At 35.8% G+C, this 24,874-nt stretch overlaps 6 protein-coding genes across 7 annotated transcripts in view; 4 read left to right on the forward strand and 2 right to left on the reverse strand.

The window, feature by feature from the left end:
* The window catches only part of LOC104731000 (MADS-box protein AGL24-like), a 10,256-nt gene extending 7,684 nt beyond the window's left edge, over window positions 1–2,572 (forward strand). The window contains exons 3-9 of one of the 2 annotated variants that reach the window (XM_010450248.2): window positions 688–769; window positions 993–1,057; window positions 1,580–1,679; window positions 1,800–1,841; window positions 1,919–1,960; window positions 2,069–2,202; window positions 2,290–2,572. In XM_010450248.2, coding sequence (XP_010448550.1) covers window positions 688–769; window positions 993–1,057; window positions 1,580–1,679; window positions 1,800–1,841; window positions 1,919–1,960; window positions 2,069–2,202; window positions 2,290–2,308 — 484 coding nt within the window. In that variant the 3' untranslated portion in view covers window positions 2,309–2,572. The remainder of the gene's footprint in view (window positions 1–687; window positions 770–992; window positions 1,058–1,579; window positions 1,680–1,799; window positions 1,842–1,918; window positions 1,961–2,068; window positions 2,203–2,289) is intronic. The other variant, XM_010450249.2, reaches the window with a different exon arrangement.
* LOC104733322 (LOB domain-containing protein 32-like) lies at window positions 4,888–5,361 on the forward strand. The gene has a single exon (XM_010452906.1). It carries the CDS (start codon window positions 4,888–4,890, stop codon window positions 5,359–5,361), a length of 474 nt encoding a protein of 157 aa, XP_010451208.1.
* LOC104731001 (uncharacterized protein At1g04910-like) lies at window positions 10,854–13,815 on the forward strand. The gene is made up of 8 exons (XM_010450250.2): window positions 10,854–11,539; window positions 11,644–11,706; window positions 11,789–11,870; window positions 11,974–12,044; window positions 12,118–12,206; window positions 12,303–12,506; window positions 12,702–12,972; window positions 13,050–13,815. Exons 1-8 carry the CDS (start codon window positions 11,402–11,404, stop codon window positions 13,686–13,688), a joined length of 1,557 nt encoding a protein of 518 aa, XP_010448552.1. The 5' UTR covers window positions 10,854–11,401; the 3' UTR covers window positions 13,689–13,815.
* On the forward strand, window positions 15,417–19,829 carry LOC104731002 (NADPH--cytochrome P450 reductase 1). Its single transcript, XM_010450252.2, has 17 exons — window positions 15,417–15,880; window positions 16,016–16,075; window positions 16,169–16,245; window positions 16,335–16,392; window positions 16,486–16,569; window positions 16,650–16,686; window positions 16,886–16,955; window positions 17,121–17,312; window positions 17,398–17,490; window positions 17,891–18,116; window positions 18,218–18,301; window positions 18,381–18,532; window positions 18,634–18,730; window positions 18,805–19,032; window positions 19,107–19,229; window positions 19,316–19,429; window positions 19,522–19,829. The coding sequence occupies exons 1-17, from the start codon at window positions 15,581–15,583 to the stop codon at window positions 19,600–19,602; spliced, it is 2,076 nt and encodes a 691-aa protein (XP_010448554.1). The 5' UTR covers window positions 15,417–15,580; the 3' UTR covers window positions 19,603–19,829.
* LOC104731003 (protein ECERIFERUM 1-like) lies at window positions 20,857–22,530 on the reverse strand. The gene is made up of 2 exons (XM_010450253.2): window positions 22,072–22,530; window positions 20,857–21,834 (listed from the first exon to the last, which is right to left on the reverse strand). Exons 1-2 carry the CDS (start codon window positions 22,507–22,509, stop codon window positions 21,019–21,021), a joined length of 1,254 nt encoding a protein of 417 aa, XP_010448555.1. The 5' UTR covers window positions 22,510–22,530; the 3' UTR covers window positions 20,857–21,018.
* Window positions 22,892–24,872, reverse strand: LOC104731004. The gene is made up of 3 exons (XM_010450254.1): window positions 24,764–24,872; window positions 24,274–24,612; window positions 22,892–23,849 (listed from the first exon to the last, which is right to left on the reverse strand). The coding sequence occupies exons 2-3, from the start codon at window positions 24,581–24,583 to the stop codon at window positions 23,179–23,181; spliced, it is 981 nt and encodes a 326-aa protein (XP_010448556.1). The 5' UTR covers window positions 24,584–24,612; window positions 24,764–24,872; the 3' UTR covers window positions 22,892–23,178.

Here is a 24,874-nt window from a genome sequence, read left to right on the forward strand (position 1 = left end):
TTTTTTTTTTTTTTTTTTGCTTTCTACAGCTAATTTTCCTTGGGCTTCGAGATCATGTACGAAATCAACTTCTAGTTAATCACATATAGGATTTTATGAGGTATCGATTAGTTACGTTCTAACTTATGTTATGTTTTAACTTATAACACGTGATTAATTACGTTGAACTTTTCTGAAACCTATTATGGGATACTAACTTATAATTTTTCAATAATTTTCATTAAGACTCATGTTATGATTTCTATAATCGATGATGAGATGAGAGCAGAATATTATAGTGCGACTTTTGTTAATTATGGAAGCATATGTATATATGGATACATAGTACTTACCACAATTAGAATAAATTTATTTTCCTTTTTTATAATTTCTTTTGACTTTATGAATTACAAAAGTCTTTGACACTGTCACTTGGTATGATTGGGGATTAAGTCTTAACCACTCGTTTATCTTATCTTGGGAAGCATTACTATAACTGGGAATGGAGTCAACTAATTATATAAATGTTGTCAGCACATATTTTTTGACTTGATATATAGCTACTTCGGATTACATTTACTTTATTATAACTAAGAAAACGTTTATGGTGTACATATTAGTAAATTAAGTAAATTTACAAATGCTTATATAGTCGAAGGAAATTAAAAAGGTTCAACTGAAAGATGGATTGTTTGTTGAAACGTGTAGAATGAGAGACATTTTGGGAAGGTATAACCTTCATGCAAGTAACATCAACAAACTGATAGATCCACCTTCTACTCATCTCCAGGTATTCTTATTATCACTCACTCTTTTCTTTTTATTTTTCATCAAACTCTTCTCTCTAAAATACTCTCCACTATGCATTTGTTATGCGTCTTTGTTTTAGGTTTTCAGGTGTATGTCTAAACATAGAAACAAAATGTGGCATAGCATTATTAATCTTGAAGCATCTATTTAATTAAGTTTCCATATCAATAGCAGAATCCTGAAAATATTGACTTTGCATCTAGCAGCTTGAGAACTGTAACCTCTCCAGACTAAGTAAGGAAATCGAAGACAAAACCAAGCAGTTACGGTATGGCTCCATTTATGTTATGCTGATAAGAGACAAATCTATTTCATGTGTGTGTGGTTGTTTTGTTTTGACAATCATGTGTGATTGTTATTTATAGGTTTTAGAATTTATATATCATCTAGAAGAAGAACGAATGAGTTATTACAATATATAATTAAGTAGGTTCTTCCTGTTCAGGTGTGTCTTGGAAATTGATGTTTTGTTATAGATTTTAAGCGTTATTTCTAAAGATTGCAAGACTTTGTAGTGTTCAATCATTATACTCATTCTTATTAAAACACACTCCTATGTGGCTATGTAGCTGCGCATCAACTAGTATATATAGGTAGATAATATCTTAGTTTGGCAGACACAAAGAGCCGATGTATGATTCGATAAAGTTCTGAAAGCTGGGTCCAAACAAACTATATATAGAGAGATACTTGGGTAGTTGGGTAGAAATGAGTGTATGTGTATGATGTAGTTTTGAGTATTCTAATAAAATTGAAGTGAGTATTATGTTGTATTTATAACGTAAAACAGGAAACTGAGAGGAGAGGATCTTGATGGATTGAACTTAGAAGAGTTGCAGCGGCTGGAGAAACTGCTTGAATCTGGACTTAGCCGTGTGTCTGAGAAAAAGGTTTATTACTATACATAAACTATAGTAGCATGCATATTTCCTTATAGACGTGGAATATATGTAATCATAATTAAGCTGTATATATATATATAAGTGTGACATTGTTGTTGTTGATAATAGGGCGACTGTGTGATGAGCCAGATTTCTTCACTTGAGAAACGGGTTAGTACGTATAATTCTTATTACTAATGGAAATGATAGGCCTATACATATAATGACTTAATTAACATGTGACGCAGGGATCGGAATTGGTGGATGAGAATAAGAGACTGAGGGAGAAAGTATGGTTCTATACTCTTATCGAAATCATGTTAACCTTAATTAATCAGCCTTTTTTTTTTTTTGAAAATATAGTATAATATAAGTTGAGGTAACGTATATATGGACAGCTAGAGACGTTTGAAAGGTCTAAAATGCTGGCGTTTAAGGAAGCTGTGGAGACAGAGTCAGCGACCACAAACGTGTCAAGCTACGACAGTGGAGCTCCCATTGAAGATGAATCCGACACTTCCCTGAAACTTGGGTATAGTTTACTTATTTCACTGAACATCATAATAAATCTTTTATTGACATCATGTGTGTGGACGTTACTAATTCTTGTTTTGGTTAGGCTTCCATCTTGGGAATGAAGCGGAGAGAGAGCTGCAGCAGAGTTGACTACGATTGAAGCCCACACAAGTATTAAGTCTACCTTTTGCCCCTTTCTTTCCTTTGAATAAGTAAGTGTTGAAAAAAAAAACTGAGATGGGAAGAATGAAATCTCATATCGCATTGCGGAGAAGCAAGTTTCAGACATTATTGTTATTGTTTTTTGCTATAACTATTTGCACCAAAGTAAAAACAATGGACCCCATCTGTATTCTTTATCTTTAACCCCATTTATTTTTGCTTCATTCTTAATGTAGCGAGCGAAATTTTTTCTAAAGATGCCGTAATTCTATGTTTTACACTCCATAAACCATCTGATCCTAGGAATGATTTTTTTTTTTTTTTTTTAAATTGTCTGTCGAAATGTACAACATGCATGCATTGACTTTTCAGGGTAAAGAAATAAGGAAAGAAAAGAAGTTAAGAATGTACAAACTAGAGTCCAAATCAAGTATAGTTTCTTTTATTAAGGAGTTCCGATTCGTATGAATCGATTAAACAGAATAAAACTATACTAGTACGATTTACACAACTTAACAATCAATCCCAATTCCCAAATCATAAGAACCCGATAGGTTTTCTAATAATGTTTCCTTTCATAAACAAAAACTAAACAATAAATTGGAGAGGGGCTAAAAGAAGATGCACCGTTGTCATTTTACAACTCTGTTTTCTCCTTGTTATTGTTCTTTCTCGATTCCTTTTGGGTTTTGGGAGCGTTGACAGTCATGCCTAAAAGTTTTAAAAACCCTAAGGTAATCCCTTTTTTAAAATAGTCCAATAATTTCCATTTCCAATAATAGCGGAAAAGGAAACTCTGATCATTCACGTCTAAGGAAGGACCTTAAGGTTTAAGGATAGGGGGCGTAACAACACGCTGTCTGCCACTTCTTGAGTAACCTTATAAGTTGCAAATCACCTGAAAAGCTTTTCATGTGCGTTTTACCTAACCGTTGAGTTGCAAATCTACGATGGCATAGAGCGTAACTCTAAATTGTTTATCAAATAATGATGTTTTAGAATTATCCAACTTGACCAATGATGGATATAAATCGGTTATACTTGAAGATAAAAAAATTATAGATATATATATTTTTTTTTTGTGATTCAAGTAATTTAAAACTTTCATTTTAAAGTTTCTCCCAAAATAAAAGAAAATTTACAGTATATATATATTAATATGATAAAGTCTCCTATATTATAAAAAATTCTTTACACAAGCTTGTACTCAAAGAATGTAACTCTATAAAATCTTTCAGTTCATTTATTTTATCGATAGGACTTTATGAAATTAAGACAATTACTCATTACTCATTATAATATACTCCTTCTGTTTTATATTACTTGTCATTCTATAAATTTGTATTGTAAACACAAAACGACTAGTAAGATAAAGCAAAAGTATAACTCTAAAACGACAATTAAAAAACGGAGTGAGTATAGAAAAAATAGGTTAATTCTTTCTCAGCGTTTTTTTAATATTACATTTAGAGTAAATTAGGCATATGATAAAGTTTTGTTTAATGTTAAAACTTACATTAATGTAACTTGTATTTTTCCAAATAATTTTGGATAAATTTGTTTCTTTAAATGTTAGTATAATTGCTAAAAACAATATATTCATATTCGTAATTTTACTTTTGAGTAATAGATAAATCAATAAAATATAAATATTTATTATTTCAATACTATCTATTTAAAAACTAATCTGTGTGTCGACGCAAATAGTATTATAAAAAACATTTATCGATCGATTGATAAACTAAAATTGTGTCCACTTTATTTTTTTAGAATGTGACTGAAGGATAAATGGTCAAATTTGTGTGCGATAGACAAACTAATAATATAACAACTTATGTTGATACTACATACAAAAAAAAACTATAATACATTTTTAGGGGATATAAATAAATATAACTAATGCATGAATATTTGACCAACAATTATAATGAATAGAAAATATGATATTATCTTGCCAAAAATAGAAGTATGCAGTCAAATATAACAATAATGGTAGATAGTAACTGCCAAACAAATATAAATAAGTCAAACTTACGATATTTATTGGATATTACTATCTTACTAAATTAGTGATTTAACCAGTCAAGTTTTAAAGCTATAAAACTATGACTAATTTATCATTATAGGCATCCTTCAAATTTACAATACTTTCAGTTTTTTAGTGATATAAGATCTTTTAACATTTTCATTCGAGGTATTATGTGATCCCGGTTTATCTACTAATTTGTTATATAATTCACGTGATACTAATATGTTTATATGAATTATTGGAAAAATTTTGATCTCTCAAGTTAGGTAGATTTTATATAGAATTTTATGTAGATATTTGCTCATTACAACTAACAAGTGATGATTAAATATTTTTGTAGTTTTAATATGGGAGATCAGATTTTCATTTGTGTAAATAGTTCCAGAACCAAAATCTTTTTTTTCCATCATTTTTAATATATATCAAATGTACATATATATATAGTATTGATGATTTTTTTCATTTAATTTTCTTCTTTAGGGTATAAGGGAGGAAACCAAACAAAAAGAAATGAATTCCAACCGTTGTGCTATCTGTAGGGCCTTAAAACAAATTTGTGACCCAAATTGCATATACAAAGCATATTTTCCATCGAACGATACAAGATTTGAAGATGTTCAACAAATCTTTGGAGCTGCAAAAGTTGCAGATATCCTCAATAGGCTTGGGTCTGAAGAAGAACGTAAGATTGCTGCCAACTCTTTGTGCTATGCGGCTGAAGCTCGTAGACGTGATCCCAATTCTGGAATTTATGGGATGGTACAACACCATGAGAGTATTCTCAATGATGTTGAACAAGAAATCAAATTTGCAGTGAATGAGCTTAAAACCAATGTGGGACCTGATCAAGTCCCAAAATTTTTTCATGTTCCAATTCCAGATGATTTTCTTACTACATCTGGAAAGATGGGTGATGGTCATAGAGTTGATGATGCATCAACATCTGCGGGACCATCTGCAACTTTACCTAAGAATCATGAGTAATAATACTCAACAAATATTTCTATCACCTAAAAACCAAAACCAACAATAATTTCAGTCAAATGTCTTTTAATGTTTTTTTCTTTCTTTGAACTCCATATCCCATAATAATCTTGTATCATTTTCCTTTATTTATCACCATTTCTTCATAAATCTATGTAATTTGTTTAATAAATATCTATGTTGTCTGGTTAATCCTCATACGGTGTTTCCTATTTACTTCCACTAGATAATATTCAGAAAATACATTTTAAGATCTTTTAAATCAAATACTAGATTTGTTGCTAAAACACATGAAATAATAGTTGTTAAAAATAATGAATGAGATCCTAAATGGGTAAGGATGGATACATTTGTATATACATGTATATTACAATTATAAACAATCTAATTTGGAGAACAATGTTTCATGTTCTTCTAGGTAATCTTGTGATTTTAAATGATAAGTTATTATAAGATAACAACTAAAGCTAAGAATTTAAGAAATGCATGTTCTTAGTTTACTCAAGCAAAGATTACCCAAGTTAAAATTCGGTTATAAAATCCAGTATTGGTCTTGGGATTGATAGAATATATATTTTTATTAAAATAGATGTAAGAATGATAATTTAATTTCTACGGTGGTACGAAGAAGTATAGTACTTGATCAAACATATGTGTCTACGTACGAGCTCATGTGAGGGCTCCGTATCACAAAAAAAATATGAGTCTTCTTAAAGGAAAAAAGAAAAAAGAACAAGAACCTTCGGTTACACCACAATTCTATGGACAATATTTTGGAGATCTTGGAGGTTCGGGATCAAATTTAGGTGATTATTAGTATTGTTCTAGTATTTTAATTTGTGTCATATTTATGTGTTCATGTAATTTTATTTCATTGTAGTACTTTATTTTGTATTAATTATGTTTAGTATCACATTTTGTTGTGTAATATTTGTTGTAATATTATGTAATTTTTATGAAATTTTAATATTTTAATTTTAATTTAAATATATGTGAAATTTTAATATTTTAATTTTTATTAAATATATGTAACAATTAAATTTATAAGAATATATGTGAAATACTTTGAAGTGATAAAATTTTAAGACTAAAATGATAAAAACTTAATTTTTGAGATTATTTATGAAATAAATTTAGGGATTGAAATGCAAAAAAAAAAAAGATGAAACTTCAAATTTGGAGTTTTGAACAGTGATACTTCAAATATGGAGTGTCACTGTTAAAAACTTCAAATTATGAAGTATTGAACTATCTCTTGGAACACATAAAACTTTAAATTTGAGGGGATATAGTATCTCTTGGAGATGTCCTAAGGTTTAAGGATAGGAGCATAACAACATGCTGTCTGCCACTTCTTGAGTAACCTTATAAGTTGCAAATCACCTGAAAAGTTTTCCATGTGTGTTTTACCTAACCGTTGAGTTGTGTAAGAAGGCACAACTGATAACCAAAGGTCCAAAGTAGAGGCCATCTTTATCGGCACAACTTATTAAGTGTTCTTAGCCTAAAAATATGTTTAATAAATTGAACAGTGGCCTTAGAACAGATTTTTAGTTCTTGAATTAGAACAGTTTTAAGCTTAGTTCTTTGTTTACGTGGCTTTACGGGAATGGTTGAGAATTTTTTGCAATGGAGATAATTTTTATTTCTCTTCCTCTTCCAAAACGCAACTAGGTTTTCTTCGAGAAAGAGAGAAAACGGCGAATGCTTCGACCCGCTTTGCAGAACCGAGTCAACCCGACCAGACTTTGTTTCGTTCCCTCTCGTTTGATCGATCGGCCGGTGCCTGATTGCGTTTTGACTCCCGAAATCTCCGGCCAAAGTTCAATCTAGGTTTGTCATTTCATATTCCTAGTTACAATTCTGTTATCTCATAAAAAGATCCTCTCTTTTTCATTTCTGGGGTTGTGTGTTGCGATTCGGTTCGATTCTATTGATCGTTGTTGAAATATTTAAGAGTCATAAACAAAATTGTTGCTTTTTGAAGGGTTTCTCGTAAAAAGTTGATTTTTACTATTTGGAAGTCAATTTGCCCGAATCTTGTATGTGTATATGGCAGTTTCTTACGATTTCATTCATCTTTTTGTGGGATTTTATCAAGTATGGTTGCAAAGGAACTTGTTCTACCTCAAGCTTAGAGTCTATCAACACTGAGGATCATCATCACATCTTGAACCGAGCTATGGATACTTTAAGAAAGATAGATAAAGTGTGTGTATATGGCAGTCTCTTGAAAGATCTCATTGTCCAGGTTCTGATCAGTCTTAAGTTAATTACAAACAAGCTCATTTGTTCTTTTCTCTGTGAATTGTTCTCTAAATTTTGTGTTTTGGATGTGATTTGTAGTGTTTGCTTAGATTGAAAGAGCCTGCAGTGTTACTGTGTTGTCGTGAAGAAGATCTTCACATGGTTGATCTGATGATGAGTTCCACCTAGCTTAGTGAGATGGATATGTGTTTCAGGGTCCTCTGTTTCAACAACGACCGTATCCATCACCTGGAGCTGTTCTGAGGAGAAACGCAGAGGTGGCATCATCGCAGAAGAAGAAACCAAACTCTCAATTCACGGAAATCACAAAGAGAGGCGATGGAAGTGATGGTCTTGGGGATGCTGATTGAGAGAGCCCGACTCATCTTTATATAAGATAGTTCCCATGTCTTCTACTGTTTTGTCTGTTGCTTTCTCCATATATGATAATGAGAGTAGGCTGTTTACTAGTTAATGAACACGATCGAGCTGTAATCAGATGAATTTTAAGCACAGGGTTCAGTGGTATTTGTATACATATAACAACACTTAAGTATCTTCCATCTTCAACAATATCCAGAAACATTCTCCTAATACTCAAAGAGCAACATGTTTTTAAAGTTAATGACTTTATTCTGGAATAATTAGTTTGACTAAGAAAGAATCAAAAGATACAAATGTGTGTGAGTTGTGAGTAAAGAGGCCATTCGATCATGTGGACCCAATTAAACCATGTCCCTTAAACTATACTCCATAGGAATCACATAACATCAGGTTGATCTGATTCTTCGCATCTTGCAGGGTTGTTGGACTGAAAGGGGTACAACCGAGAGCTGCTGATACAACTGCCACGGTAAGGCCATCAAACCAAAACACTCAAACCAAAATCGTTTGTTTGGTTTTTTTTCTCTAATTTCATTTACAATGTTTTTTTTATTTCATAAAAATTTGGTATTGTATTTTGAATTTTTGATAAAAGTTTTATAAGTTTGAAATTTAAATGTTCTTTTATAAGTTTTTATAATTGTAATATGTTTAAGAATATTAATAAACATTATATTATTAAATAGTATTAAACATTCTTAATTTTTTTATTAAACATTAATCTATGTATTTATTAAACATTCTTAAATTTTTATAAAAATATTATATTATTAAATATTAAGATCTTAAACATGTTCTCCCAATAACTAACTTATTAACAAAAGTTCTTAACTACTGATCTTACATTATTTTCACAATATTTATACTCTAAGAACACCCTAAACTGATCTCCCTATAAAGATGCCCTAAGATGATCTAGATAGTGAAAACTGAAAACTAAGTTAAGATACTTTGTCAAGAACCAAACAGTTCGCCCTAATATTTCCTCTCAGGCACTATTACCGAGGCGCCGCTACCATCTCCTCTCCCCGACGCCGGTAGAGCTCCGGCTCACCGGCGTCGGGCTCTCTCAGTCCTATTAAACTCTGCTCTCTTCTACTGCATCCTCTGTTTCTTTGTTCCATGGTCACTAGTTTCTCCCAGAGTCCTCTCGAGATTTTGGATCTCGACTCCGAGCATGCTTCAGCTTCTTTCTCCCCTTCCCTTGCCTCAGCTTCTGGTGAATCGTCTCGATGTGCCTGCTCCATCGTGGTCCCAGCCACGAGATGTTCCCTCTGAGACCAATGAGCGCCCCACCTGCCTCGGCTTCCGCCGGTCTTACCGCCTCCTAACACTGTCAACCGCAACAACTCTCCGATCCTTGGAATCTTTTCCCTTCACCAAGTGGTTTGCTTGGCTGAAGCTGGACGGGAGCTCTGTTTTGACACTGGAGCCGAAAAAGACTTTTACGGTGAAACCCACATCTTTGGCGCTCTCTAACACACCACTGATTCCGCTCTGTTCCAGGTTCGATTCTCACTCTTTATCCAACTCCCTGGTGCTTAGGATATCTTGGTCAAATGTGTTGCCCCTGAACTGGAAGATGCTTAAATCCGCTAAAGCTGTTTTGAACCCAAACCGTTTAGACCCTCGTGTCATTTGGTTGCCTGGTTGTGCTCGACAAGAAGTCTCTGAGTGTAGAGTTTGCGTCCTCAGAACTGGTTGTGATAAATCTATCTCAAGCTCAAAATGTTTAGCATCGAGTTTCTCTACTTGGTCAAGTCGGGGTCTCCTCGGTAGTAGAGTCTCGATCTCTTCGGATTGGCTTGACATCTATTTGTGTCGAGGAAAGTTGAGTACTATGGTATGGAGGACTGCATTACAGAGCTCTATTTTTAACCATGACCCGTCTCTATGGCGATTTATAATGCTTGCATCCGATGCTCCTATTTGTTGCATATCACCAATCCCTCAACTCTTTCAGCCCCAGCGTATAACCAAGCTTAAACTCGGCATTATGATTCCACCTCTGCGGAGAGGGGATTACCGATGTTTAGCCAGTTTGTTTTCTCCATCATTTCCATGTACTAAGCTCTCCAAAAGGTATATCATCTACTTATTGAAGTTCCCTCATATTGACTTAAAGAGTAGTGGCATTATGATCACCATTCCAAGGAGTGGTGGTTACCACAACCTCTTCAAGCTTTTCCCTTTCAGACTTAAAACCGCAACCACCCTTGCAGTGATCGGTTTTCAGAGCATTCTCAACCCTGCTCACACCTTTGACAAAGCACTACTTTGTGTAGATTGTCTCACTTTGATGAGATTCTCAGCTTTGCTTGCTTCATCGCCATCAAGTCTTCGAATCAAGACCATGGCCACCTTCCCTTCCAATGATCTACTCTTGGAAGCTGCATTGATATGTTTTGATCTCACAGGCTCCAGCTTGCTATTCAGCCATTGGTCCATAGCTCTCAAAACCCATATATCTCTTGCTTTTATTTATCTTTGTACTTTTATTGTCTTTAAATTTGGGGTATGCCCTCTTATGCTACTTAAGCCTTTCAACCTGCTTTGTATGTTACACTCTATTTAATAGAATGGAAACATATGTTTTTCAAAAAAAAAAAAAAAAAAAAANATACTTTGTCCCACATTGAAGTTTAAGAGATTTACGAACTAGTATATAATTATGTCACAAATCTCTCAGAATTAGTTTATGCGAATGAAGTAGGATTCAACTTTTTTTTGTTTTGTTTTTTATCATGACTCTTTAATTGATACCATATTAGATTGTGTGAGCCTACTAAACTCATACCCATAATCTAGTTTCAAGAGTTGGAGAATTGTTCAAGAGTTATATATACTAATGGAAAAATGATTGAAATATCCCATATGGGGGACAAACAATTTTTGACACCCGTATCTCCCCTCTAACCCGCCTTCAACCTTGCAATTGAATCGAGAACATTGAAACATATGCTCTGCTACTATAATTTTTTTCTGGTCAATCGAGCTTGTTCCTTTTTATTGTTCAGATTCAAATCTTCTAATATGGTTTTTTTTTTTTTTTTATAACTACCCAATTTTTTTTTTTTTTTTTGTTTGCATTAAAATTAATCTGGTATTGCATATCCGAATTTTTGTTTCATATCTCCCGAAGAGACGTATCAACAGTTCTAAACACTCTGGCGAATTCTGTTGACCTAAAACTTGGATCTCCCCATCGTATATCTTAGTTTCAAGTATTGTCGTGCTTCCGTCAGATTTCAACAAATTGGATTTCCAAAACTTTCGGATCAAATATACAAGCTATGCTCTGGACGAGAAGATACACACCGACAAAGTTTGGTCTTTTATTCGTTTGTCGCTGAGTTTAGAATAAGGGTTGTTGTCTTTATCGTCGATTGAACTTGAATCGATCCTCCAGATGAAGCAATTGCAGCCATTGCAGAACCTTACTCAGTCGCAGAGGACAGCTCTCGTTAGTGTCTTCGTGCTCCTTTTCCCGATTTTGTCCCCCAGTCTCTTCGGCCCTCTTGGCCGCGCCTCTCCTTCTCTCTTCTCCGTCAGTCTCTCTCTCTCTCTCTATATATATATATCTCCCTATCTTCGATTTCATAAACTAAGATTGCGAAGCTGAAGAATTTAAGTGTTGGCAACATTTTGTAGGAATGGAATGCTCCAAGGCCTAGACATATGCGCTTACTCCAAGGCGCTCTTGATCGAGAAATTGTAAGTTGGTTTGTTATTTAGTGAATCAATGTATGTTACTTTCCTCTTAAACCTTCTGGTCTACTCTCGAACGAATGTGCAGTCGATCAGACAACAGGTTGAGTTATGGTCTCCCTTACCAGATCAAGGTTGGAAGCCTTGCACTCAATCTTTTAGAGGATCTCGTAAGTTTGTAAATCAAAGCTTTCTTCTTCTCTCATCGTTTGCATTTCAAGTGCCCTGAAAAGTCTGTAACTTTTTTATTGACGTATTTGTCGCTCTTTACAGCCTTACCGGAGAAGTCTCAAGGGTTTCTTCAGGTGTTCCTTGACGGTGGACTAAATCAACAAAGGATGGGGGTGAGAGTTGCATCTCAATTCTTATAGAGTTTTATATTGGTTTCCCTTCTGACTTTTCTGGTTGCTTCTTCAGATATGTGATGCTGTTGCTGTTGCCAAGATTATGAACGTTACACTTGTGATTCCACGCCTTGAAGTGAATCCTGTTTGGCAAGATTCAAGGTACTGTATTTGTTATATCTACTAGTATGAAACTTCAAGTTGCCTGTGCCTTAGATGAATTTTGTGGTTTATGCTATGGGGGCATTGTCTTTGTAGCTCCTTCACAGATATATTTGATGTGGAGCACTTTATAAGTGTCCTTAAGGACGAGGTGCGGATTGTAAGAGAGCTTCCAACACAGTATGCCTGGAGCACGCGTGATTATTATGCCACAGGTATTCGAGCTACTAGAATTAAGACTGCTCCTGTTCACGCTTCCGCAGAGTGGTATTTGGAAAATGTCTTACCTGTTATTCAAAGGTTTGTGGCTTCTAAACCTAGTGATTAGGAATGGCGGCATTGTAAAATCCTGGAAAATATGATACTATAGATGATGTTTGAAATGCTTTATAGACGAAATTAAGGGGTGTTACATGCAAATGTGTTCCTGTGAACTAGATTTTGCGGTAGTCCAGTGCATTGTTACTAATATGAATTAATCACTCTTGTCTGCAGTTATGGTATTGCTGCGGTTGCCCCATTCTCTCACCGTTTGGCATTTGACAATTTGCCTGAAAGTATACAGCGGTTACGGTGTAAAGTAAATTTTGAAGCATTAAACTTTGTTCCTCGTATTCGGGAGCTAGGGGACGCTCTTGTGCATCGACTAAGATATCCTCCTTCCAGCTCTCAAACATCAGGAAACATGGATCCAACAGACAGAATAAACACCATTGTAAAAGCTGGAGCTGGAAAGTTTGCCGTGCTTCATCTTCGTTTTGATAAAGTATGATCTTCATTCTCAAAATGTGCCCATTTTTTTGCAGTAGTTTCTAGGTTGACATAATCTTATGTTATTTTCAGGATATGGCTGCTCATTCAGGCTGTGACTTCGAAGGTGGCAAAGCAGAGAAACTGGCGCTGGCAAAATATCGCCAGGTGATTTGGCAAGGACGGGTCTTAAATTCACAGTTCACAGATGAGGAGCTAAGAAACAAAGGGCGGTGCCCATTGACACCAGAAGAGATTGGTTTACTGCTTTCAGCGTTGGGTTTCAGTAACAACACCCGTCTCTATCTAGCTTCACACCAGGTTTACGGAGGAGAAGCAAGAATCTCGACATTGCGTAAACTGTTCCCTGGGATGGAAAACAAGAAAAGCCTAGCCTCTGCGGAGGAATTGGCTGATGTAGAAGGGAAAGCTTCTCTTATGGCTGCAGTCGATTATTACGTGAGTATGAAGAGCGATATCTTCATCTCTGCATCTCCTGGGAATATGCACAATGCATTGCTGGCGCATAGAGCCTACTTGAATCTCAAAACCATAAGACCAAACATGATACTGTTAGGACAGGTTTTCGTGAACAAGAGCTTAGATTGGTCTGAGTTTGAAGGAGCAGTAGTGAATGGTCACAAGAACAGGCATGGCCAGCTTCGTCTACGCAAGCAGAAGCAGTCTATTTACACTTATCCAGTTCCTGATTGCATGTGTAAAGTAGCTTAGCTTTCCCCTTTTTGGCCCCAATTCTTTTTTCTTTTTCTTTACTTTCTAAGATATGACTCCTTATGTACTCTATGAGTAAATTAATAGTTGAGGAACCTATCATACTATATGGTGCCCTTTGTCTTCATCACTGAAGGTTTTCGACTTTGAATGGTTGAAGCAAACTGAATGAAACTAATCTGTCTGCGGACTGGAAAGTGGTCAACGATTTGCATCAATCTGCAACTGATTCTATAGAATCTGCAACTGATTCTATAGTATCTTTTTTGTGTCTATTATTACTAGGAACCAAAATCTTGAAATGATAGATAAATATGGTTGGTTATAATGTACTCATCAAAGGGCCTAGACAGCCATGCATTTTTTTTTTTTTTAAATGGCCATGCGATGCATGAGTTTAACTTAAATTTAAGTAATTTATTCTTACCAATTAGATTTAAAATTATATATATGTAAGTGTTAAATAAATTAAATCTAATAATTCTACCAACGTATAGTATTATATTAGTACAAAATCTAATAATTTGTTTAAAATCACAATCATTGTTTGAGACCCGTGAAAATTCAGATCCATCAATTGTTTAACACAAGAAATGGAAACGTGGGAGGAATTGATTTAAAAATGATGAATTTTTTTGTTTACTTTTGTTTAATAGTGAAATTAGTTAAGAGAAAAAAAAAAGAAGATCGAAGTTTATTGGAAAGAAACTAATGCTAAAACTAAATGTTTTAAAAATTATAATTTTCAATTTTTTACCATTATAATTGATTGACAGTTTAAATGATTTGTGTAAAATTTACAAATCTTATGTTATTCAATCATGAATTTTAAAAAATCTATTTAAAATCCACTCTTATTGAACTGGTGATTTAAAAAACTACTTTAAAATCCATTAATATTTAAAAGAGTTTGTAGATTTGGATTTTAGCGGTATTCAACTTAACATTTTAAGTGATTTATATAAAATTTACAAATCCTATGTTATTCAATCATGAATTTTAAAAAATCTATTAAAATCCACTGTTATTGAACTGATGATTTAGAAATCTACTTTAAAATCCAATGTTATTCAAAATAGTCTGTGGATTTGGATTTTAATAAGTTTTAGGGATTCTGTAGGATTTGAGAGGATTTCTTTAGTTAAAAATACATAAATACAAATCTCATAGTTTTAGGTGGGATTTGAATTTTTTTTACTATAAATCATATCAACTTCCCTAAAATATATCAAAATTCCAAATTTCCTAAATCACATAAAATCCTACAAAATCATGGTTTCGAATTTCAATACACCCCCTTAATGTCTTTTAGGTATTTTGGAGGATTTGAGAGGATTTGTTTAGTTAAAAATACATAAATACAAATCTCATAGTTTTAGTTGGGATTTGAAAGAATTTTACAATAAATCATATTAACTTCCCTAAAATCTATCAAAATTTCAAATTTCTAAAATTTCGTAAAATCTTCCAAAATCATGGTTTAAATACACCCTAAGTCACTTACTTTTAACCGTTATTTATTTTTTTGATTAGTAGAATGAATATTTTACATCATTTAACTTTTTTTTGGATGGTTTATCAATTTTATAAATTTTTTTTTGTAAAATAATAATAATTGTGGAAATTTTGTTTTTAATTTTGGACAAAAATAAAAGGAAAAGTCAATAAGGAAAGTGAAAGGAGCCCACTCAGATTCAACGCCCCACCACCGATAAACACACACACACACAATAAGCCCCTCTTTGCTTCTTCTTGTCTCTGAACCTTCTTCCTCTTCCTCTTCCTCTTGCTCTTCGATCTCTCCCCCTGAATCCTCAAACCCTGGAGAAAGAGAGAGAGAGAGAGAGATTGAGTGAGTGACGGGGGAAGCTTTTCAAATCGAGAAGAAGAAGATGACCTCTGCTTTGTATGCTTCCGATTTGTTCAAGCAGCTCAAGTCAATTATTGGTACCGATTCGATGTCCGACGACGTCGTCCTTGTGATTGCAACCACCTCTTTGGCACTTGTAGCTGGCTTCGTTGTATTGTTATGGAGGAAAACGACGGCGGATCAGACCCGGGAGCTGAAGCCTATGGTTCTCCCTAAGTCTCTGATGGCTAAAGACGACGACGATGCTGATTTGGGATCCGGCAAGACTAGAGTCTCTATCTTCTTCGGTACTCAGACTGGAACAGCTGAGGGATTTGCTAAGGTACTCGCGACTACCCTTTCAAGTCGTGATTTTGATATCTTCTTATATGATTTTTGTGTGATTCAAAAGATTGGTCTTTTATGAGTCGGGTCATTTCAGTATCAGTTTCTTTTTTTTTTTTTTCTTTTTTCTAAGGCGTTATCAGAAGAAATCAAAGCGAGATATGAACATGCCGCTGTCAGAGTCATTGACTTGGTATGATCTACTTGGAGTATGATTCTATTCACTCCCTCTTGCTTAAGCTACTGTATATTGAATTTTCCTTTTACTGGTTATGGATTGAATTAGGATGACTATGCTGCTGATGATGACCAATATGAAGAGAAATTGAAGAAGGAAACTTTGGCCTTTTTCTGTGTTGCTACGTAAGATTTATCCAATCCGGTTCTGATTTCTTTTTGCGATCTAACCTCCAAGAGCTTGATGGATTCGTTTATTTTATAATGTATTTTAGTTATGGAGACGGAGAGCCTACTGACAATGCTGCTAGATTTTTCAAATGGTTTACGGAGGTTTGTAGCCTCAACTCAATGCAATGAATTAAATCGAAGTTTAGTTTTTCCTTGGATTTGATTTCCTCAGATACTCTGTGTTCATGTTTTTAGGATAATGAACGGGATATTAGTCTTGGACAACTAACATATGGTGTGTTTGCTCTTGGTAATCGCCAGTATGAACATTTTAATAAGGTACCGTTTTGAGAAGATGTTTCTGTCTAGCTTATTGGTTTTCTTCTGACCTGATCTGACGGTAATTTGTTTGGGACCAGATTGGGATAGTTCTTGATGAAGAGCTTTGTAAGAAAGGTACACGAGTATGTTTACATATATTTTAAGTCTTAGGTAATGCTAGATATTGGATAAAGAGCGTAGGAGATATTTGTGCTATGTTTTACCTAAGATAGTGCCGAATGTTTTCTCTTTCCTGTCTAGCTACATGGATACCCATTTCCTAGTCTCTTTTGTGCATGAGGTAAAGCGTAACTGGTATCATCATTCAATTCAGGTGCAAAGCGTCTTATTCAAGTTGGTTTAGGAGATGATGATCAGAGCATCGAGGATGATTTTAATGCCTGGTTTGTTTCTGAGTCTCTGTCTTACGTGTGCTCCTATGAAAGACTTTCTCTAGTCTTTTAATGTATTATTATAGACAGGGACTCTACAGTCTTCAAAGTTGACTTGGTTAATAGTGTTTTTAAGGGTCTCCATACTGTATTATCCATGCTTTTTGTGGTTTGTAGGAAGGAATCGCTATGGTCTGAACTAGACAAGCTCCTCAGGGACGAGGATGATACAACTGTGGTAACTCCCTATACAGCTGTTATACCTGAATACCGGCTGGTGATTCATGATCCTAGTTTGACATCCGAGACACCAATGGGATCAAATGTGGCCAACGGAAATATTGCTATTGACATTCATCATCCCTTAAGGTATAGTTAAGGTGTAATAAATAGTAAATACTGGAATAGGCTTACAGTTTCGGTTGTTCTAAAAATTGTTTCTTTTTCCAAACAGAGTTGATGTTGCTGTGCAGAGGGAGCTTCACACACCTGAATCTGATCGGTCTTGCATCCATCTCGAGTTCGACATATCAGGGACTGGTATTACGTAAGCATCCAACTCTTAACATATTTTATTGCATTATACCCTTGCATTAAATTCAAGGCAGTCCAGTTATCTCAGCTTACATAGACTCCTTGTTTTATATGATTAATAGAGTGAACTGGGAGATTTTGCTACAAATTCAGTATGTTTAGAGTTAGTAGGACTATGGCATTCCATTGAGTATTATTACCAGGATTACGGAGATTAAAATACCAGTCACATTGGGTCATGTGAAAAAATAAAACTTTTGCATTGAATATCTTCAATATTGGTTTCTGCCATTCGTTTCTGTGTGTACTTATATATTAACATGTTGTTTTTGATGTTTTAGTCAACAGTTGATTGTTCTGTTAAAATTTCACAATTAGAAAACGGCGTATAAAAACTATTGCATTTCTTTCAGATATGAAACAGGAGACCATGTAGGTGTTTATGCGGAAAATCATGTTGAAATAGTTGAAGAAGCTAGGAAATTGCTTGGCCACTCTCTCGATTTAGTATTTTCCATACATGCTGATAAGGAAGATGGCTCCCCATTAGGAAGCGCAGTGCCGCCTCCTTTCCCTGGTCCATGCACGCTTGGGGCAGGTTTGGCAAGATACGCTGACCTTTTGAACCCTCCTCGAAAGGTTTACATCTATTTATTTTGTAATTAGCCTCACATAGCTTTTCATGGTTGCTTTGGTCTTTGCTTATTCCCAAATATTAAACTCTCTTTTTTTGGTTTCAGTCTGCGTTAGTTGCCTTGGCGGCCTATGCCACTGAACCAAGTGAAGCCAAGAAACTTAAACACCTGACATCACCTGATGGAAAGGTTCTGAATGACTGGAATATCGAGTTTTCTCTTGATTTTAAGTTCTCATGAGCTAACACAGTCGGTTTATCTATTGTAGGATGAATATTCACAATGGATTGTTGCAAGTCACAGAAGTCTGTTAGAGGTGATGGCTGCTTTTCCATCTGCAAAAGCCCCACTAGGTGTCTTTTTTGCTGCAATAGCTCCTCGTCTACAACCTCGTTACTACTCCATCTCATCCTCGCCGAGGTAATTTAATTATTTTTGAGATATCTGTTGTGGCAGAAGGAAAACTACCCTTGAGTGTCTCTGTCATTCGAAATCTTTCTTACTTTTTTTTTACAATACAGATTGGCGCCAAGTAGAGTTCATGTTACATCCGCACTAGTATATGGTCCAACTCCTACTGGTAGAATCCACAAGGGGGTGTGTTCGACATGGATGAAGGTAGTTCTTACCTTCTCTTTTACTATCCAACATTTCACTGTTATTTTTTTTTTTAATAGTTTTCAAAAACTCAGAATGCAGTTCCTGCGGAGAAAAGTCATGAATGTAGTGGAGCCCCAATCTTTATTCGATCATCTAATTTCAAGTTACCGACCAACCCTTCAACTCCAATCGTTATGGTCGGACCTGGGACTGGCCTGGCACCTTTTAGAGGGTTTCTACAGGAAAGGATGGCACTAAAAGAAGATGGAGAAGAACTAGGCTCATCTTTGCTCTTCTTTGGGTGCAGAAATCGACGGATGGTGAGACTTTTAACAAGCACCTTCTTCATTTGCAGTGTCATCATGCTGAGCTGCTGCATATATTTATGTTGCAGGATTTTATATACGAGGATGAACTCAAGAATTTTGTTGATCAAGGCGTAATATCTGAGCTCATCGTTGCATTCTCGCGTGAGGGAGCGCAGAAGGAGTATGTTCAACATAAGATAACGGAGAAGGTAAATTATATGGAGGGATGCATCATGCTTTGAGAAAAGAATGTCAAATAATCTCCTTACTTTTTGCATTTCATCTGTGTGTTCAGGCAGCACAAGTTTGGAATTTAATAAAGGACGAAGGATATCTTTATGTATGTGGTGATGCTAAGGGCATGGCCAAGGATGTGCACCGAACTCTACATACCATTGTTCAAGAGCAGGTATAAAGAAGCATTGTGATGGAATTTAGTATTTCATTTCGGTTTTTTTCCTTGGAAGATTGACCCAATGATTTTTTCTTACAAATTTCCAGGAAGGTGTGAGTTCGTCAGAAGCAGAGGCTATAGTTAAGAAACTTCAAACTGAAGGAAGATACCTCAGAGATGTCTGGTGATTTGATATAATATGATTAATTGGAATTGTCTGCCTTTTCAAGGTTTCTTGGTACGAAGGAAGAAGACTCTTTTTACCATTTAGATATTTATTTGTTTATTTTCTTCCATCTCCCTTCTTTTCTTGCTTATTATAGTCAAAACATGAATGGTTTGTCAAAGTTGTATTTGTATGAACAAAAGTATAAACTATTAAATAAATCTGGAGGAGCCGAAAAGATTTTAGTCATGCTTTGTAGTGTCCATGGTAGATCATTATGAACCAGTGAGTCAGTGACTCTCTTTTCGCTCTATAATCTGTCATGTCCAGTTTCCGAATGTAGTAGACACCAAACAAGAAAGATCTCAAGGTAGCCTCTTCCTCTATCTATTATACTAAATAAGTTTGGCAATGAATATCATTCTAATAAACAAGCAAAAGGTCAAAATGTTACTGATAAAATGTTGACAAAAAAGACTATATGACAATAGACCAATAGTCTTTTATTTTATTATATAAAACACAAACATAAAAAACTCTTGATAGTAGACTGATGAAAGTTAGAAACTCTTGGTCTCTTTATAAACGTAGTTTGATTTGGATTTTCACTTCTTCTCTTGCCAAGATATGACATTCTTTAGGAATATGTTTTTGATATGCTAATAGTCCCACATTATGCTCTTCCCGTTATGGAACTCCGGATTTCAACCAAACCCTCGTTTTATATATATAGAGTTGTTTTGTCTTCTTTGCTTATCCCCTCATGTGGATATGTGAGGAATTAAGTCAGAATCTTTCTTTTGACATGGAGGTCGGTCCCAGGAGCTCAAAATTGTTGTAATAACCCATCTTCCATAAGTCGATGGAGTGTTAGGCAAACGTGAAATCACTGAAGTGCCTTGATCTTAAACTACATCAAGCTCAACCAAACCCATCTTTTTCGTGTTGGATATTCCAATAATAAATTCCTCCGTGTAGTTTCATTCCATAACTGGCCACTAACAACCAACAACGCATGTAGATTGATTTCATCCTACTTTCAAAAAAAAAAAAAAATCTATTTTTGGTATCATTAAATAGTTAGTCCAAGACCCACATTAATTGTTTTTTTTCTAGTTGTGAATCCCATCCAAATCTATAGATAATTTTGGTATCATTTGAATAGTCCTAGACCCACATTAGTTGATTTTTAATTTCTAGTTGTCAATCGCATCAAAAATCAATTCAGAGGGACATTAATTTTTATTGCAAACCAATAAAGGCCACTATTCATCAGCATTTCCAAGTATATAACATTTTATTTAGGGTTCCCAACAATTTGGATAATAAATGTCATCACCGATACAAGAAGAGTCAAAAGAAATATCGAATATGCCATAAGAATTACAAAGTGTAAATAATGTATAGTAGTTGCACACCACAAGAACAAAATACAAAGTTACATAATCATAGTAGCCACCTCATCCTTGAGTTTTGCAAGGTCTTCATCAGGCATCACCACACTCACAATCCTTGCAGACTTTTCCTTGGGGAAAACCAAAACAACACCTTTGTCCCCAACCCCATGAATCGTGTAGTTTACGAAATCCGGCTTCCCCCCTTTGATCTCAAACTCGTACATATCTGACATGTCAAGATTCACAAACGTTAAATTTGCACCGTACGTGATAAAATCTGAAGACCCTCTATCTTCTTCTATCGTCCGCTTGATCACACCGTTTTCTTCTCTTTTCCCACCCGCAATCAGTGCAGCTAGTTCGGATATCCCAATCCTTTCGTCCTTTCTTTCCACTACACTTATTACCAAGTCATCATTCCAACAGGTTGTAGATCTTTTACGGTCGCAAATGGTTATAACATTTGTTTCTGTTTCGCCACGGATATTCAGTAGCGACTTCCATATCAATGCATAGAGAATATCACTCTCCGAGAGAGGTTGGTCTTGCGTGGTGTACTTGGCCATCAAACGATCAAGTTGGTTGAGGCTCAAATTAAAAATGTATCTCCCCATCTTGCATTTATTGGCAAGTGACCAACAGTTGCCAACCGATTCTATCTTTTTTATGGAAATAGCTTCACCATTATGGTCATGAGCGGTCACTTCGGGGGTTTTCGGGTAAACGAGTTTGGGTAGGTCATGACCCGACATTAGCTGTCCAAGTGTTTTCATGAACGTTGATGCTGAAAACACATCTCCTAGAACATGGGTCCAACTCATCCCAATAGAGAACCCCCCACATTTAAATTGAGTTATCTGAAATACGAGATTCAAAGTAAAAAAAATAAATAATTTAGTCTTGCCTGATTTGTAAAGACTCATTCACATGTGAAAAAGATATTTTTTTCCTCTTCCACATAGTATATTTTTTGGAATGAATTTGAAATGAATGTTTGATAGTAACTACTAAAGATTTGCTTTACAACATAAGTAATTCGCCTGCATGGGAACTTTATTGATCCATAAAACTAAAATGTGTGTATGTGTGTGTACCTGGAGGAAAACGAGTGGAGAGAAGAAAAGATCAGGACCAAGAACGTGATCGTAGACAAGGAACCGGTGGTCAATGGAACGATCTTCCAAGTCGAGCCACTTCTCCACCGTGAACTCTTCGACGTTGGCCTCGACGATGCGTATGCCACTGTCGTTGCAGCGAATGTAAGGTAAGGCTAGACCAGAAGGGTCGTTGTCGTTTTCAGGCATCCGGATCCGACCAGAGACGTGATAATTAGATTGGAGTAGGGTAAACATGGTGCTCTTCAAGTCGGAGACGGTAAAGTCACGTTTACCCTTCAAAAAGTAGACGGCACGGACGTAGTGGAGCTTCATGGCTAAGTCCATGGGGGTGAGCGCTCGTGGCTTGTTCTCGCCTACCACAGAAGCAGGCACCACCGAAGAGAGCCTGATACCGGTCACTGGGCTTGCCTCCATATTTCTTTTTGTTGAGATAGAGAGCTGATATGTGTCATGTGCCTGAATGGGATGTGTTATATAAAATACTAAAGTTTTGTGTTGGGACCGGACACCTGTTTCGGTGACGGCAACATTAAATGTAGGTGGGATTCGGGTGTCTAGCAACGACAGGGTTGAGTGGTCAGATCCATCCAACAACGACCCTTCTTTATTACATTCACCATGTCATATGGCTTCAAGCAACAAACGCACATGTACGGGTTGTACCCAACTAGAATTCTTCACAAGATACTACTATTATTATTAGTTTTACTCAACAAGTTACATGAATCCAAATAAAACAAAATACAGTTTCCTATAGTAGCATTGTTTCCAGCAGCAAAAATGATAAGAATACGAATGTGGGACACTTCAAACGCATTCACGCAACAAATTTTCCTGATAATGATTTTACAATATTGAAGAATTAAAAAAAAAAAACACAAAATATTTTAGCGTAGAACACCCCTATGCCAACCATTCTACTCTCCAAGATGATCATCATTCGCTGTTGTGTCTCGTTAAGAAAATGAACACTAGTCATTGAACAATACCTAGCTCGAAAGAGTCGTCGGTGATCTTTCTGGATATCCTGATCGTACTCCAGATGCTTGTATTTGGTGTATTTCACTAGGCCTATTGTCCTGATCAATTGCTTGACTCATCGCATGTAGCCTCATCTAGAGAAGCAGCGAGGTACTCAGCAAGACTCTGTTGATTATTGCTAGCCTTGTGGGAAGCTTCTGAGGTCACAGATTTTTTTGGTGCAATAGAATTGGGAAGCCAGGCTTGACTTGTTGTTGAGTTGCTGCTAGAAGAATCTGAGCAACTCTTCCATAAGACTGGCTTAAGATACTTCCATGGATCTTCAGTCATGGAATTGGAGTAAAATCGTTCTGCCCCTAGTTCCATGGGTCTTCTTCCTCCATCTCTCCCAAAGCTTGTGTTCATACCGCGTCCTCGGCTTCTACCTCTTCCTGAGTTAGGATATGTGTTTCCAGCCCAGTTAGAGTTCTGCCGTCCGTAATGGGAATATTGTGGAGCAGTATTGTTGTAGTTGCCTCGACCACCAAATCTATTATTCCCCATGTCAGGATATTCTGGAGAGAATGGTAAAGGACGAGGTACCCATTGAGGTGGACCTAAATGGTTAACTGGTGGAGGCCTATAGTTATTATTCCAAGCGGCGGGTGAACCTCTGTGTGAGGGTGAAAGATGCGCCATCCCTCTTGGTCCGGTATGCAGATTATGACCATCATAATGAGCTGCTTGAAAACCGCCATGATTGGTATGCGCCTGATACTCACTCCCCAATGATCCTGTTCACAGTAACAATGCAAGGATTAGTACTAGATTACTTCTCATTGTCAGAAACAGAACATGAATTTTCTGTAACTGATGTGAACATAGTACTATCAATTCCTAGAAAGGGAAGCATAAAGGGATATATAAAGTAAGGTAGCTGAAATTAATAGGTTCGGAAACTTATTCCTGATGAAGAGTGACAATCACGAACACATTACTAAACACTAACAATGAACAAAAAAATCCTAATGATTTGATGTAGAGAGCTCCTAACTATCCCAAACACAAGAAGCTTCCTTACAACCAGAGACCACAAGTTAGTTCCTGAATATGTTCCATCTTCTACTTATATACTCACCAAGGACCAACTAACATGCTAACTACGTTAAACTGACATGGTATAAAGCAATTGTGAGTGTGTGAGAAAAAAAAAAGAACCTGGAACAGACGGTGGAAACTGCGGCGGAACTGGGGAGCTGGTTTGGTGATGATGAGGAGAGGAGATGTATTGTTGCTTAGGGGTCTTGTTTCTGTTGAAACTAGAATAAGCAGACATGGGGTCTGTGTAATAATCAAACCTTGGCTTTTCAAAAGACTCCTGCTGGTGAGTAGATGTCTCTGCCAAGGGGTTAGATAAGTGACCTGTGTTCACAGAGGTTTCAAGACCTATAGAATCATCATCGTTCTGTGCAGCAGCTTCCATTCTCATTGCTTTTAACATTTGTTTTCGTTTCTCTGAATCTTCCATTGTGTTGTTGTTACTCAATGCAAATCCAACTACAACGATCACAATTAATTCACAAAGGAAATTTTAGAAATCAATCCCATCGGATCCAAAAGACTAGCTACAATCTGACTCTAAAACACCAAATTCTTCAATTACTCAGAAATCTAAATTGGGAAAATAGAATCTAGAGTGATTACGAACCTTGACAAGGTACTGTTTCCCCAAAAAAATCTTCACTTCCTCGTCGCCAAAGGTCCAAGGTCGGATTGAAAACCCTGAACTGAATGAAACAAAGAGCCTTCAATACATAAA

The sequence above is a fragment of the Camelina sativa genome, chromosome 12 (genome assembly GCF_000633955.1).
Source record: "Camelina sativa cultivar DH55 chromosome 12, Cs, whole genome shotgun sequence".
Lineage (NCBI taxonomy): Eukaryota > Viridiplantae > Streptophyta > Magnoliopsida > Brassicales > Brassicaceae > Camelina > Camelina sativa.

Coding starts and splice junctions, on each gene's coding strand:
- LOC104733322 (XM_010452906.1), top strand. CDS start 4,888: ATGAATTCCAACCGTTGTGCTATCTGTAGGGCCTTAAAACAAATTTGT.
- LOC104731001 (XM_010450250.2), top strand. CDS start 11,402: ATGAAGCAATTGCAGCCATTGCAGAACCTTACTCAGTCGCAGAGGACA. Junction 11,540..11,643: donor CCTCTCCTTCTCTCTTCTCC/GTCAGTCTCTCT, acceptor AACATTTTGTAG/GAATGGAATGCTCCAAGGCC. Junction 12,207..12,302: donor CCTGTTTGGCAAGATTCAAG/GTACTGTATTTG, acceptor TTGTCTTTGTAG/CTCCTTCACAGATATATTTG.
- LOC104731002 (XM_010450252.2), top strand. CDS start 15,581: ATGACCTCTGCTTTGTATGCTTCCGATTTGTTCAAGCAGCTCAAGTCA. Junction 16,393..16,485: donor TTTTCAAATGGTTTACGGAG/GTTTGTAGCCTC, acceptor TCATGTTTTTAG/GATAATGAACGGGATATTAG. Junction 18,117..18,217: donor TTTTGAACCCTCCTCGAAAG/GTTTACATCTAT, acceptor TTTTGGTTTCAG/TCTGCGTTAGTTGCCTTGGC.
- LOC104731003 (XM_010450253.2), bottom strand. CDS start 22,509: ATGGAGGCAAGCCCAGTGACCGGTATCAGGCTCTCTTCGGTGGTGCCT. Junction 21,835..22,071: donor CTCCACTCGTTTTCCTCCAG/GTACACACACAT, acceptor CTCGTATTTCAG/ATAACTCAATTTAAATGTGG.
- LOC104731004 (XM_010450254.1), bottom strand. CDS start 24,583: ATGGAAGATTCAGAGAAACGAAAACAAATGTTAAAAGCAATGAGAATG. Junction 23,850..24,273: donor GTTTCCACCGTCTGTTCCAG/GTTCTTTTTTTT, acceptor TACTGTGAACAG/GATCATTGGGGAGTGAGTAT.